The following is a 12,599-nucleotide window of genomic DNA, read 5'->3' as shown; positions in this document are numbered from 1 at the left end:
TACCTTCTTCACCAAGTATCAAATCCACTTTTATCTAATGTTTTACTAGGTGATAATCAATCTGTACTATTTATTACCTGCTAATTCTTCAACTAAATGTTCAGTTGCAAATATGTTGATAGTTTAACCCTGGTGACTATATGACTATATATTTCCTCATTCAGCATATTTTTTTCTCATTCTTATCTTATCACAAGGCATGTGATAAGTAATAAGTCAGTACGTCAAAAACAAGGCTGCTTTTATACTAAATAACATATTGAATTTATATCGCAGTATATCCAAAATAGTTAGAATGAATATAGTCATCGTTCAATTTTCAATTTTGAACAAAACATTGGAATTCAAGGGGTAGAAACCAAAGGGAATTTCCGATGCTCTCTGTTAGCACGGCTAAAAAAATCCGATGTAAAATCAACCACTCAAATTATTTTTATAGTATTCATTATTGTAGTAACCATATTTATTATCCAATGAACTAACTAATTATACGTTTGACAATTTGCGTATCAATTTGCGGTATCATTTTAAAATGAAGACAAATCGATTTTAGTATTTCTTACACGCTGATAGTCCCTATATAGAAAATAAGGCATTCCTTTGAAATTTATTAATATAGTGGGCAAGTTCTCATCTCATCAACCACTCTCATCCGGGTAATCCACAAAATGATGGCATTAAAGATAAATTGTTTATTGCACAACCATGCGTGGCCGCCTTCTCCAATAAAAATTTTTTCTCGAACGTTAAAAAGCGGAAATAAAGTCAGTCAGGTCGAGAAAAATTTTTCCCACTCGCTCCTTTTTTTAGTTAGAAATCGACGTTATCACTTTATCTAATCTTTCGACTATGAAACAGGTTGGCTTTTGACGGTACGGTACAATCTGGAAGTATTTCTAAAATATTCTTTACAATCAATCTTCCATGCCTTTAGAGTACAAATGCTTTTTTTTTTCCGTATACTTAATTTATGATGTATTTATAATATCTTTTTAATTAATGGTGTGTTTAAACGTTTTTGTGATAATCAATTTAGATGAGATACTAGGATTTAAACGAAATATATTGTATGCAACCCTTCACTTTTTCATCTGGACTGATACCAAATCTGCTAATCTTTTCTATCCATCGTCGCGCACATTCGATTTATCGCTCATCTCTCCCATTTTTTTGGCGAGTTTTTCTCGCTTTTTCAAAATCTTTGGAGTAAGAATTGGTTATCATCTGAAAAAATTTTGTATACATCATCATCTTTATCTGGCGCATCGTAACCTTTTTCTTTTACGTTGACACATCAGAAAGCCTTTTAATTTTTACCAATTATTACAATCACTCGCTACTAGTTACAGGAAACAGCAGCTATATTTGCTAGTTTTCCCTTTTTTTTTCTCCTTTCTAGATATTGGATTTTTTGCTGTCGAATAGATCAGAATCGGAAACGCAAGCAAAATACGTTGATATTGATATAGGATAGGCATATGCACCCTTATCGATATTCACATTCCACGAACTTTTGTTTGACAAGTTAATCGGTATTTACAACCATAGATTGAATTGGAATCAACTTGCATTAGTTGCTTGTTGCCATCCTATATATATACATAGCCGTTTATTGGGAACGTGAGATAGACAAATACGCTAATATCAAGTATTACCTCACATTGATAGCCACTGTACCATGCTACAAACAACGAAATCAGAGGTTGTTGTGAACCAAAATCGTGGTCCAACTTCGCTTGTTTCTACAGAGGGAGATTTGAATGTTCGCTCAAATAACGGTAAACACGAAAGTGCACAGACTGGTGCTAATTCCTCCGATATCTCGATGCGTCTTAATTCATCATTTAGTGGTAAATTGGACGGAAAAGCGACTGAGCGTGAGACGGCTGAAAACCATGGCTCACCCTCCTCCTTAGAAAGCGATCATTCGCAGGCTGGAAGCCAGGATTCGGGTCCTCAAAGAGTTCGTTCATCTTCTACGAGTGAACCTGCACACCCAAACGCTAAGATGACGTCGACAAAACAATCAAATGGGTCTGTTACGACCCGTCAGAATATGTCGACTCCCATCTGCAAAAACTGTAAAACACAGACAACTCCATTATGGAGAAGGGACCAATCAGGACAGGTTCTATGTAACGCATGTGGACTATTTCTTAAGCTTCACGGACGTCCAAGGCCAATCTCCTTGAAAAGTGATGTGATAAAATCAAGAAATAGAGTGAAGCATAATAACAACGGGAATGGCTCAAAGTCAAGTCCAAACACACCGGAATTGAAGGCCAAAGATTCCCACAACAAGTTCTCATCGAAACAGTACAAGCCAAGAATGAGATCAGGCAAGAGATCATCTTCTAATGGCTCTCGTAACATTGAACATTCTGGTTCGCAGAACCAAGCTGTTAAGAATGGGCAGACAAATTCAATGGCTTCTTTGGGCAAAGTTTCAGGCTCTATTCCTGTTCGTAATACTCGCTCACCAGGCCTTCTTCCACTACTTCCAAGGGGTCAGAGCTCGTTTGGAGCTCCGAATGGAAATGGCAAATCAAGTGGTATTCAACCACTTCATTATCCGGCATCGACTCCTACTCAATTTGCTCCAAATTTGACAAGGGTTACATCACCGCTACTTTTGTCCTCAACGGCACCTCCGATATTTAATCCTTCTCAATCCTCAGAGAGATCAAGCTCGCAGCAAAATCTTGGAAGAGATGCGGTCTTGAATGCTGCCGGTGCTTTAGAAACCCTTAGTCAGCAGAATTCAAACGAGAAGATCCCAGGGATGAAACTAGACGGTATTACAAGCAATTCGACCAATAAGATCGAAACGCTTCCACCTCTTGGATATATCAGAAAGCCATATTCTCCTTCCACAGAGCTCAACGGCTATGCTACGCCTCCTCTCCTACCGGCCGGGGCTTCAAAATTACCCGCACTTTCTCCAAACTTCGCACCTACTGCAGGTACAATTGTCAATCCGGCATTTGCCGGTCAGCCTTCCCAGGGCTCCCCAAATGGGGAAATACTTCCACCAATCAAGAGTATTACAGGCGGTTCTTCTCCAAATGGTTCGAATGGGTCCACCACGTCAAATTTTGGACCAATGCAACAAGCCCAACAACAGATTGCTTCCCGCTCCCAAATGGCTTCACCAATGATTTCCGCTGTGGCAGTGGATGGATCCGGTAGACTTCCATCCATAGGCAGAAACCAAATGACTGTGGATTATCAACAACAACAGCAACAACAGCACTCCCGTCAGTCGGAACAGCAGATGCCACAGAATGTTCCGGTTCAATCACAACAACCAATTCAGGGTAACCAAACACAAGCACAACTATCGGTTTATGCCACAAGTGAAGAACTTAGAACACGCATATCCGAGCTGGAATTGGTGAATGATCTTTATAAGACCAGAATTATGGAACTCGAGGCTATGGATAATGCGGCAAAGCAAAGGGAAATGCTTTTGAAGAAGAGAATAGATGAACTGACTGAGACTTTACGTAGGCGACAGGTCTATGGCTATCCAATGGAATACATGAATCAATCCCAACCCCATGCACAGCAACCGCGCCAGCAAAGGCAGCAAACAATGCGTTCTCAACATGGTAGTCCTGCTCCAAGGTGTTCAGTTTTAGGGCCGCAAGCATCTCCACAAAACCAGGATCATAAGCAGCAGAAGGTTAAACAAGAATTAAAGCAACAGAGTTTGCCTCAAATACGGGATTCGCCACCAAAAAATGAAAATAAGCATACATCACAGACTGGTGGGGATTTTAAAAGAGTGAAGCTGGACCGTTAAAATGTTTAATGCATTATACACATGAAGCCTATTTGATAAGAAGTTTATGACTCCTACGTATCTGTATGTTTATTATGCATTATTTTACCCTTCATTCATCATACTGTTGAAGACTATACACGACACGTGCATTTTTATTTTATTTTTATTTTTATTCTTTACTGCGGCTTGACGTTGTCTTCTTATCAACGGAGTGTATCACTCACTCATTTGTTCAGGCCATTTTCAGCGTCGCTCTGCTTTTCCTTCCAAGTGTGTTGTTATATTCCATTGAATTTATCTCATGCCTCGGATGTATTTTATATCTTGTTAAATAAAAGAAAGGTGTTTTTTTATGGGACTGCGTAATTTCATGAGCGTTTTACAGGTTCTTTCGAGGCTGTGCTGTAATGCAACTATGCACATTTGTATATATATATATTGCTTCATCTTGACGTCCCATGCGTGACTTTTGCTTTTACTTCATTTTTTTCTTGCCCTTTTAATTATCATGCAGTAGCTACAAAATTTGAAGGTTCAAAAACTATTCTCAAGATGTCTGAACTTAAAACACAGTCGTTATCTAAACAATTTCAAGTAGTGGTTAAAAGGGCAGAAAATTTCTCTTCAGAAAGTAAACCAGTGCCGGGCGAAAGCACATTTGATAGCATACTTAAACAACTTAAGGACATTCAATCCAAAGTAAAAGAACTTCAGCTATTTAGCTCAAATGAATCTCTAGATGAAGTGACTACGGCTGATATCAAATATTTAGCAATATATTACTATTTGGCCAGTTTTATCGAGCAGCATGGAACCTTTGGAGTCAATGGTGTACCAAACAAGAGAGTCAGGTTTGGTATGCTAACAGAAGCTAACCAATTGTATCTTCAATTCCTACAGAAATTGGATGATTATGGGTTATTAGATAAAAAACAAAGCAAAATAATGGATACAATGAAAGATAGTATGCATCCACAACTTTCGGAAATTCAAGTGAGGGACCCTACTTTACGGCGTGCATCAAAGATCGCAAATTATAAACACGAAAAGGAATTCCAGAAGGCTTTAAATGTACTCAACGACAAGGAGGCGTTAGAAAGTATGGACGACGAGAATTTGCGCAATATAATGATTGATCAGTTGAAATTTGATGCGTTGAAAAGTTTTGAGTCTTTGGAAAGTAACCTAATGGAATTACAACTACTAAAGAACTATATTAAGCAAGAAATAATGAGTTCCGGGGGTGAAGATAACATAAGGCCAAAGTATGGAGAATCAAATGATCACTCCTTTGATAAAGGCTTTACTGATCGGTTGGAAAATCTTAATAAACCAGTTCTTTCGAAAAATGGACGAATTCTTCGACCATTTACCATTGTTCCTTCTCACGAAAAAAGGGATCAACTGAGACAAAAGGTTCAGGGAACGGGCCAAGAGCTCCCTACGATGACTGTGGAAGAATTTGTAAATCATGAATTAAAGAATGGTGGAATGGTTGCAAAATCAAATAAGAATGAAGCAAATGACGCAACTCAAAATGAAGATGACTACGAAGCTCAGGATAAAGAGACATATAGGCAAAGAGAATTTGATGATTTCAAGGATTATCATACAAAGGGGAGTGGAAACATGAAGGGAAATATGGGTTAGTTCGATTCCACAGATATTTGAGACTACTTTTGACATGCCGTATGATATGATTTGAGGTAGGAAGGAGTCAATGCAGTATCCTTTAATGATGAATTTTCAATTTTGTCTTAATAAGGCGGATAACTCTTGAATAGATAACGTTTATGATATCAACATTTTATATACATGTAACAGTGCCATAAATGGGTCGATCGACGTGAATTGTTGACAAATATTTTATTGGATAGCGTGAACGGATTGTTAGACACGGAGGAACCAAAAATTTCAACAAAGTTGAGAGATTTCGAAATTTTTTTTTCGTTCGCTGGGCTCTCTCCTCCTAGCCCAACGCGTATGCTCTGATATTATTATTCTGGTAGGATCATTTTCCAAGCTTGTGCAACAAATCGACTGATTACATACAGGCAAATTTAATATACGATTAACAGGTTATAAGGCGAATTTGTTTGATCTGAAATGAATTCGTTTGTTCCTGCTCAATTTTCGACATTTACGTCGAATTTCAATCTTGATAGATTTAAGGTCAGTATTCTAGAAGAAAATCAAAGTGAATCATGATATTCTTGTACTAACATCCAGATACCATCGTAAATATAGTCGGGACCAGATGGATCATTTAGTTCTAGATTCAAGGATCTTCGGAAACCAACAGACTTTTTGGATGTTTCTCGGATGAGCAAACCATCTAGTATGTCCGATCTCCAAAGTAGAATTTCTTACAACCTTGGCTACTTTGGATCCAACTATTTCCTCATTATTGCAATAATTGCTCTATATATGATTGTCACCAATCTTCCGTTACTATTACTAATAGTGTTTGACGTGGCCAGCTTTTATTTGATTAACTACTTCTTTGGCGAAAGTGATGATTTAGATCTAAGGTTTTTAGTGTTGCAAAAGAATACTTTATACACTATTATTCTCGTGATTAATCTTCCAGTTCTATTTATAGCGAGCCCTTTCAGCACACTCATATGGCTTACACTAATTAGTGCTGCTTTGGTTTTAACTCATGCTTCTATTATGGATAAGCCTGTTATTGCTGCATACTCAGAGAATGTTTGAGTACTACGGCCATACATTTTTGAACGGAAGAGATAGCTATAACAACCCCTTCACATTACTTTATTGTAGTCGATCTCATTCTTTTTGACTTGGTTTTAGAAAAATATAATATTTTAAGAAATATATTGATTAATATAATCCGAAATTAGATAATGCGGATGAATTAGTTACTTTCACACGTTTAAATTGTCGTTAATGATTGTACGTTATTCCTTTTTGATAAGTTCGTGCATGTCCATGCTTTTTTAGTGTGATTTTTGTTATCTTGCGTTACCAGAACAATTTTAATGCGATAATCTTTTTTTTTCCCCCCCCCCCCCCCCTAGATATAATATTATGATCCTCCTCCTACCTTTCGATCACAAAAAGTTGCCTACATTTTATATCTTTTCATTACCTTGGCTTTCTTATTTTGCATTTTAAAGCAAGTGATGTTAAGAGATCAATATGATTCTGAGACAAATTAAATGTTCAATATTAATTTGGCTTTTGATGCACACTATACTAGTGGCGTCATATTCACAAAACCCAGTAGTGTCCGGGCCTAAATTCACGGAAGATGCAAGTGGTGCGAGGAAATTTGAACTGAAACATATTTTATATAATAATGCCGATGGATACTTAGCAGATGCCTTTTGTGATGTGGCTTCCAAAAGTTCAAATGAAGAGAAAGATGGTGTCGCTATCAATGGCCAAGAAATCAACGACACTGATATGCAATTCAAGGTTAAAAGTACACGAAAAGAAATCATACGAATGGCTGACCGAAATCCTGATTTTGTTGAATCTTACCTAAATTATGCACTGGAATTGGGGGACTTCGACAAATTGAATTCAATGATCAAATTGGATTGGAAAAAGGAGACGATTAGTGTTCCAAATATTACTGATCGATATACGGTGCTAGCATTGGCAATGATGTCATCTGACGCTTATGCACATCATCCGGACGATCCAACATGGCGTGATGTGGGTGATAAGTATGATCTTGGAAAAGGATTTGGATGGAAAGACCGGGGATTAAGGGGCCATATATTTGTGGAAAAGAGAAAGGTGTCTCCTAGAGTTATCATAGCGTTGAAGGGAACATCGGCTGCGGGCATCACATTTGGTGGTGATTCTGATGATGCCGGTGATACCGTGGAGGATGACAAAATTAATGACAATCTTCTTTTTTCGTGCTGTTGTGCCAGAGTATCATCGTTATGGTCCACCGTTTGTGATTGTTATGAGGGCTCCTCTTATCAGTGCAATCAAAATTGTATTGAGCGGGAGATGAGGAGGCCAGATCGATACTACAAGGCTGCATTGGAAATATACAGGAATGTGACGGCCATATATCCCTCGTCGGAGATTTGGGTAACTGGGCATTCTTTAGGAGGTGCTCTAGCGTCACTTCTTGGACGTACATATGGATTACCCGCGGTTACATTTGAAGCTCCCGGTGAGCTCTTACCATCTCGCAGATTACATTTACCTGTGCCTCCTGGATTACCAGAACAATATGAATACATTTGGCATTTCGGAAACAATGCGGATCCAATATTCCTGGGTGTCTGTAATGGCGCATCATCTTCTTGCAACATAGCAGGATATGCAATGGAAACACAATGCCATTCTGGTCTTGTGTGCACTTATGATTCAGTTAACGATCTTGGATGGCATATCAATATGTTGAATCATCGGTTGAAAAAGGTTATTGATGACATCATAGTGGTGTATAATGATACTCCTGTGTGTACAAAACCTCCACCATGCGTTGATTGCTACAATTGGTATTTCATAGATCATTCAAACGAAAAATTCGGTACATCATTATTTCCAACTCCTTCATCCACATCCCTGCCGTCAGGTACCCCAACCGACGAACCTCACGAACGGAAATGCTTGAAAAGGACATGGTATGGAAAATGCTATAAGTGGGATGATGATAACGATGACAACGATGAAAAGTACGATGCTACTAGTGTAATTAATTAGGAGGACAAGGACTGCACAAATACGGAATACCTTTGATTATCTTTGCCAAAATATATATAATTGTGCATTAATGCTTGGACTACTTTGAAAAGCCTGAAAACCAGGTATTTAAGCAGTTAACGGACGCATCACCAGGGAAATAAATTCGTTATTGGGATAACTTTCATGCAAAATGTGTAATAGTTAAAGTGGTAGTTAGACAAACGGGTGGAGAAAAAAAAATAATGATAAAAAAGTACTCAGAAAAAAAAACGAACTGACGGGGACGCGTTCGTGTAACTCGCTCTTTAATGCTTGCGTAAATGTTGTTCGTGATGACTTTTCTTTGGACGCTACAATATAATTTAAGGTTAACATTCAGAAGACTTGTATAAAAGAATATGTTTAGAAAAGTTAAGAGAAGAATTGATGGTAGAAGGAATTTCGAGTCGGATGGCAAAGGCTTCTCAGATGATTTGGCGAAATATCCTCACAGGCTTTCATTCTATAGATTACCGCCTACAGAAGAGATAACCTTAGAAGAATTTGAAACATGGGCAATAGATAGGCTTCAGGTATTACTTGAAATCGAGTCATGTTTAAGTAGAGGAAAATCGTTCAGGGAAACTGGTGCTATAGTCAGCACAATGCTAAATAAGCTGCTTCCATTAAACACGCCAAATAAGGAATCATCTTCTTTGTTCCAAGAACGCAAAAAGGATCACTATTCTCACTTTATACTTAGACTTGCATTCTGTAGATCAGAGGAATTGCGAAAGAGATTTGTTCGAGCAGAGACGATGCTTTTTAAAATGAGGTATCAGATGCTCAGTGTTCAGGAACAGCGAGATTTTGTGAAAAGCATCGATCTTCCTTGGCAGGAAGTTTCCGAAAAGGAGAGAACAGAATTTAAAGATGAACTTTTAAGATGCTCTTATAATGCTATTAGGTCTGCACTAATGCAAACTGTCGAATACCAAAGAACCCAGAGGGTGACGGAGGAACAGATAAATAACTATTTGATTTCAACCAAATTCTATAAGCTTCCATTTGAGTATGTGCCAGAACTTGTGTCAACAAGACAATCTTTTATACATATGGGATATGCGTATGTCGGTGAATTCCAGCGCTTATCACTAATTGCAAACGAGTTTGGTGACTTTTTGATGGGTCAGTTGAAAGCCACAATGAGAGCTCTTCCTACTCTTGATGAGGATGATAGATTGGTTCCAGTTTTAAACAATCTTTCTAAGGGATATGTTTCTTTAGATTATAAGTTAAATGGCGGATACGGTGAGGATGCAAACGGAAGCGGTGACAATTCAGGAATTACTGCTGAGAGTGTCGGAATGTACATAAAGGATATGCCTTTGTGCATGCAGAATTTGATGGACGGTTTAAAGAAAGATCATCATTTAAGATATAGTGGCAGACAACAATTATCGTTATTTTTAAAAGGAATAGGCCTAAATGCTGAGGAAGCACTGAAGTTTTGGCAAGAGCAGTTCACCGCCGGTGGAGTTGGATCAATGACTGTAGAACGATTCAACAAGGAATATCGTTATAATTTTAGGCATAATTATGGACTTGAGGGAGGTCATATTCACTACAAACCATGGGATTGCAGGACAATTCTTTCAAAGCCCGCTCCAGGTAGAAATGAATATCATGGTTGCCCATTCCGGGATTGGCACAGGGACGAACTTAGCTTTAATTTACAGAAGTTAGGTCTTGCAGATGACACTCGTTTAAACGAAGTTCTTGACTTAAGTGAGAAAGGAGAGTACCAAACAGCATGTACAAGAGTGTTTGAACTTTTAAATAAAGATCGGATTGATGACTGCCTCAAGAAGGGTGTTAAAATCGATGAAAGCTCTATTGTTCATCCAAACCAGTATTTTGATCGATCCAAGTACCTTGATGCTCATTGTGACAAACAATCTTCTTAATGTAATGGGAAGGCGGTGGGGAAAAAAGGAAGCTGCTCATAGTTAACTAATAAAAATATTAATACTATTGTATTCACATTTTGTCAGTGTGATAAATCTTAGCTTTTCAAGAAGTTTTTAGATCTAGAAATAATTGGATGAACGGTAACTACTTTGTTTTCATTAAAACTTTCTGATTGTGAAACACCTTTTTAGAACGAGACTTCAAGGGCCAAAATCGGATCGCAAGACTGATGAGAAATAAATTTGGCCTCGCATGCAGCTCGATACAGATACCGGAAGATAGAATTGGATATGTTCAAAGGGGTACTTTACATCTCTCTATTGTCAGTATAGTTCCTTACACCAGTTAGACGAGGAGCAGGTGGACAAATAAAGAAAAACTAAATCCAGCAGACGCGTCTTATATTTTACGAATCGGGTAATAAAAGATGACCAGCCCCATTTAGAGTATGACGCGAGTAAGCGGTCATATAACTAATAAGATAACATCACGAATTTTATTCTATATTATCAATATCAACAGAGATAGCTAACAGGGAGTAAATGAATATATAGAAATCAAAATTTAATATGTATATTATAAAGAAGTATTGATAGTGAAAAGGAGGTTACTGGCTGACATTTCTTTATCGAAGAAAATGTGAACAATAACGACAGGCTTTAACAAAGTTGAGAAGAGGAATGATGAAATTATCCTATTAACACAAAAAAAAATTCCTTTTCAGATAATGCGCGCACCCAAACATTAGAAGAGGCATGATAATAAAAAAGAAAACTTAAAAAAAAAAAATAAGACAAAAAATAAGCAAATCGTGAATATTACTCTTGAATCTTCGGACGTTACTTATTTTTGAAGCCCCATTTACTTTTAATATATCAGAATACCCCGGAAACAACCCAAGCTCCAGCTTAGTCAACTACGGAACCATATAGACATCCTTGCGTACACTTAACCGGAGAACATATTTATCGGAATAGCAAGGTGCATCCTTTTCATTTGTCCAATATATAGAGGATTCTGCATCGACCACAACTTTGAAAGACCCAGGGTGAGACTTTACTTTATCTCTTCATAGGCTCGAATTATCACGAACACGGGAAAATGGGTCTATTTTCCAGAGTTCTGCACAGGGAAACTGCTTCCAAGAGTCATTCTTCATCACACAGCAAGGGAACAACAATATTACAGATACCGCAGATCAAAAACGTGCCAGACACAACGTCTAAATCATTCGTTGTCGGGAATGTGAGTAAAGCTCCAAATACCTCAGGTATCATTCAAAAACAATTAGGGGGTATGAATAGGGGGATATCTGTAAATTATGAGGAGATTGAGAATTTAAAAACTGAAAACAACATGCTTCATGAACAGGTGGCTCAACAGAAATCGTTCATACAGCGGTTAACGACTGAATTGGATGTTGAGAAGAAGGACACTTTGCAGATGAAGCAGAAAAACCTGCAATTGGAAAAAAATCTAGCAAATGCCACAAGATCTGACTTACGAGACAGTCAGTCGTCCTCCGAGACTAATAATACATCACTGCTGCTTCGAAATACACCCGAAACATCTGTTTCAACAACACCAGATAATTATGATTCGAAACAACAACCACAACAACAACCTCAGCAAACTACGAAACACGCTTCACAAATATTCGCCGGGCAGAACCATACGCAAGTCATACCGCTTACCAAAGAGATGAACACGACCATACTACATACGCAGAAAAGCGTATTAATTGAAAGTCAGCGGCAAACAATTGAACAACTAAAGAAGAGGGTGGCGGAGCTTGAGATTCAAGCCAAAGAAAGTATGGTAGAACGCGAAAGATCTCTTGATATGCTCCACACCTCGATGCTTGCTATAAAAGCCAATAAAAACTTTATTGGGAGTAGCTCTAGTTTGATCAATGAATCGGAAACATTTCCCGAACCAACCAGATCTTTGTACACTACAAATTTGCCCCAGTATTGTGATCATGATGGTACTACATATGTCATTGAATCATTTAAACCGTTTTGAAGCATCATTTGCACTTTTCTATTTTCTTTTCGAAAATTTTCGTTCATATGTATTATAATTATGCCAAGAATTGGGAGGTTTCATGAAGAATATGTGTAAGATAATAAACTCTCTTAATCATTATTTTTTGCAAATATTTGGTGTTTTCAAGTGACATGAT

The 12,599-nt window shown here is 37.8% G+C and overlaps 6 protein-coding genes across 6 annotated transcripts; all 6 read left to right on the top strand.

The window, feature by feature from the left end:
- Positions 1–1,678: 1,678 nt before the first annotated feature.
- BRETT_003022 (uncharacterized protein) lies at positions 1,679–3,805 on the top strand (the record flags this gene model as incomplete). Its single annotated transcript, XM_041281538.1, has 1 exon — positions 1,679–3,805. The coding sequence occupies one exon, from the start codon at positions 1,679–1,681 to the stop codon at positions 3,803–3,805; it is 2,127 nt and encodes a 708-aa protein (XP_041139329.1).
- Positions 3,806–4,339: 534 nt separating this feature from the next.
- On the top strand, positions 4,340–5,437 carry BRETT_003021 (uncharacterized protein; the record flags this gene model as incomplete). Its single annotated transcript, XM_041281537.1, has 1 exon — positions 4,340–5,437. One exon carries the CDS (start codon positions 4,340–4,342, stop codon positions 5,435–5,437), a length of 1,098 nt encoding a protein of 365 aa, XP_041139328.1.
- A 456-nt stretch (positions 5,438–5,893) lies between these two features.
- On the top strand, positions 5,894–6,502 carry BRETT_003020 (uncharacterized protein; the record flags this gene model as incomplete). Its single annotated transcript, XM_041281536.1, has 2 exons — positions 5,894–5,959; positions 6,035–6,502. The coding sequence occupies 2 exons, from the start codon at positions 5,894–5,896 to the stop codon at positions 6,500–6,502; spliced, it is 534 nt and encodes a 177-aa protein (XP_041139327.1).
- A 492-nt stretch (positions 6,503–6,994) lies between these two features.
- BRETT_003019 (uncharacterized protein) lies at positions 6,995–8,482 on the top strand (the record flags this gene model as incomplete). The annotated part of the gene is made up of 1 exon (XM_041281535.1): positions 6,995–8,482. One exon carries the CDS (start codon positions 6,995–6,997, stop codon positions 8,480–8,482), a length of 1,488 nt encoding a protein of 495 aa, XP_041139326.1.
- A 380-nt stretch (positions 8,483–8,862) lies between these two features.
- Positions 8,863–10,410, top strand: BRETT_003018 (uncharacterized protein; the record flags this gene model as incomplete). Its single annotated transcript, XM_041281534.1, has 1 exon — positions 8,863–10,410. The coding sequence occupies one exon, from the start codon at positions 8,863–8,865 to the stop codon at positions 10,408–10,410; it is 1,548 nt and encodes a 515-aa protein (XP_041139325.1).
- A 1,105-nt stretch (positions 10,411–11,515) lies between these two features.
- On the top strand, positions 11,516–12,439 carry BRETT_003017 (uncharacterized protein; the record flags this gene model as incomplete). Its single annotated transcript, XM_041281533.1, has 1 exon — positions 11,516–12,439. One exon carries the CDS (start codon positions 11,516–11,518, stop codon positions 12,437–12,439), a length of 924 nt encoding a protein of 307 aa, XP_041139324.1.
- Between the last annotated feature and the right edge of the window lie 160 nt (positions 12,440–12,599).

Source organism: Brettanomyces bruxellensis, chromosome 9, assembly GCF_011074885.1.
Source record: "Brettanomyces bruxellensis chromosome 9, complete sequence".
In the NCBI taxonomy this organism is placed as follows: domain Eukaryota; kingdom Fungi; phylum Ascomycota; class Pichiomycetes; order Pichiales; family Pichiaceae; genus Brettanomyces; species Brettanomyces bruxellensis.
Note: the sequence above shows the minus strand (reverse complement) of the source record. Positions and strands in the feature narration are given on the sequence as shown.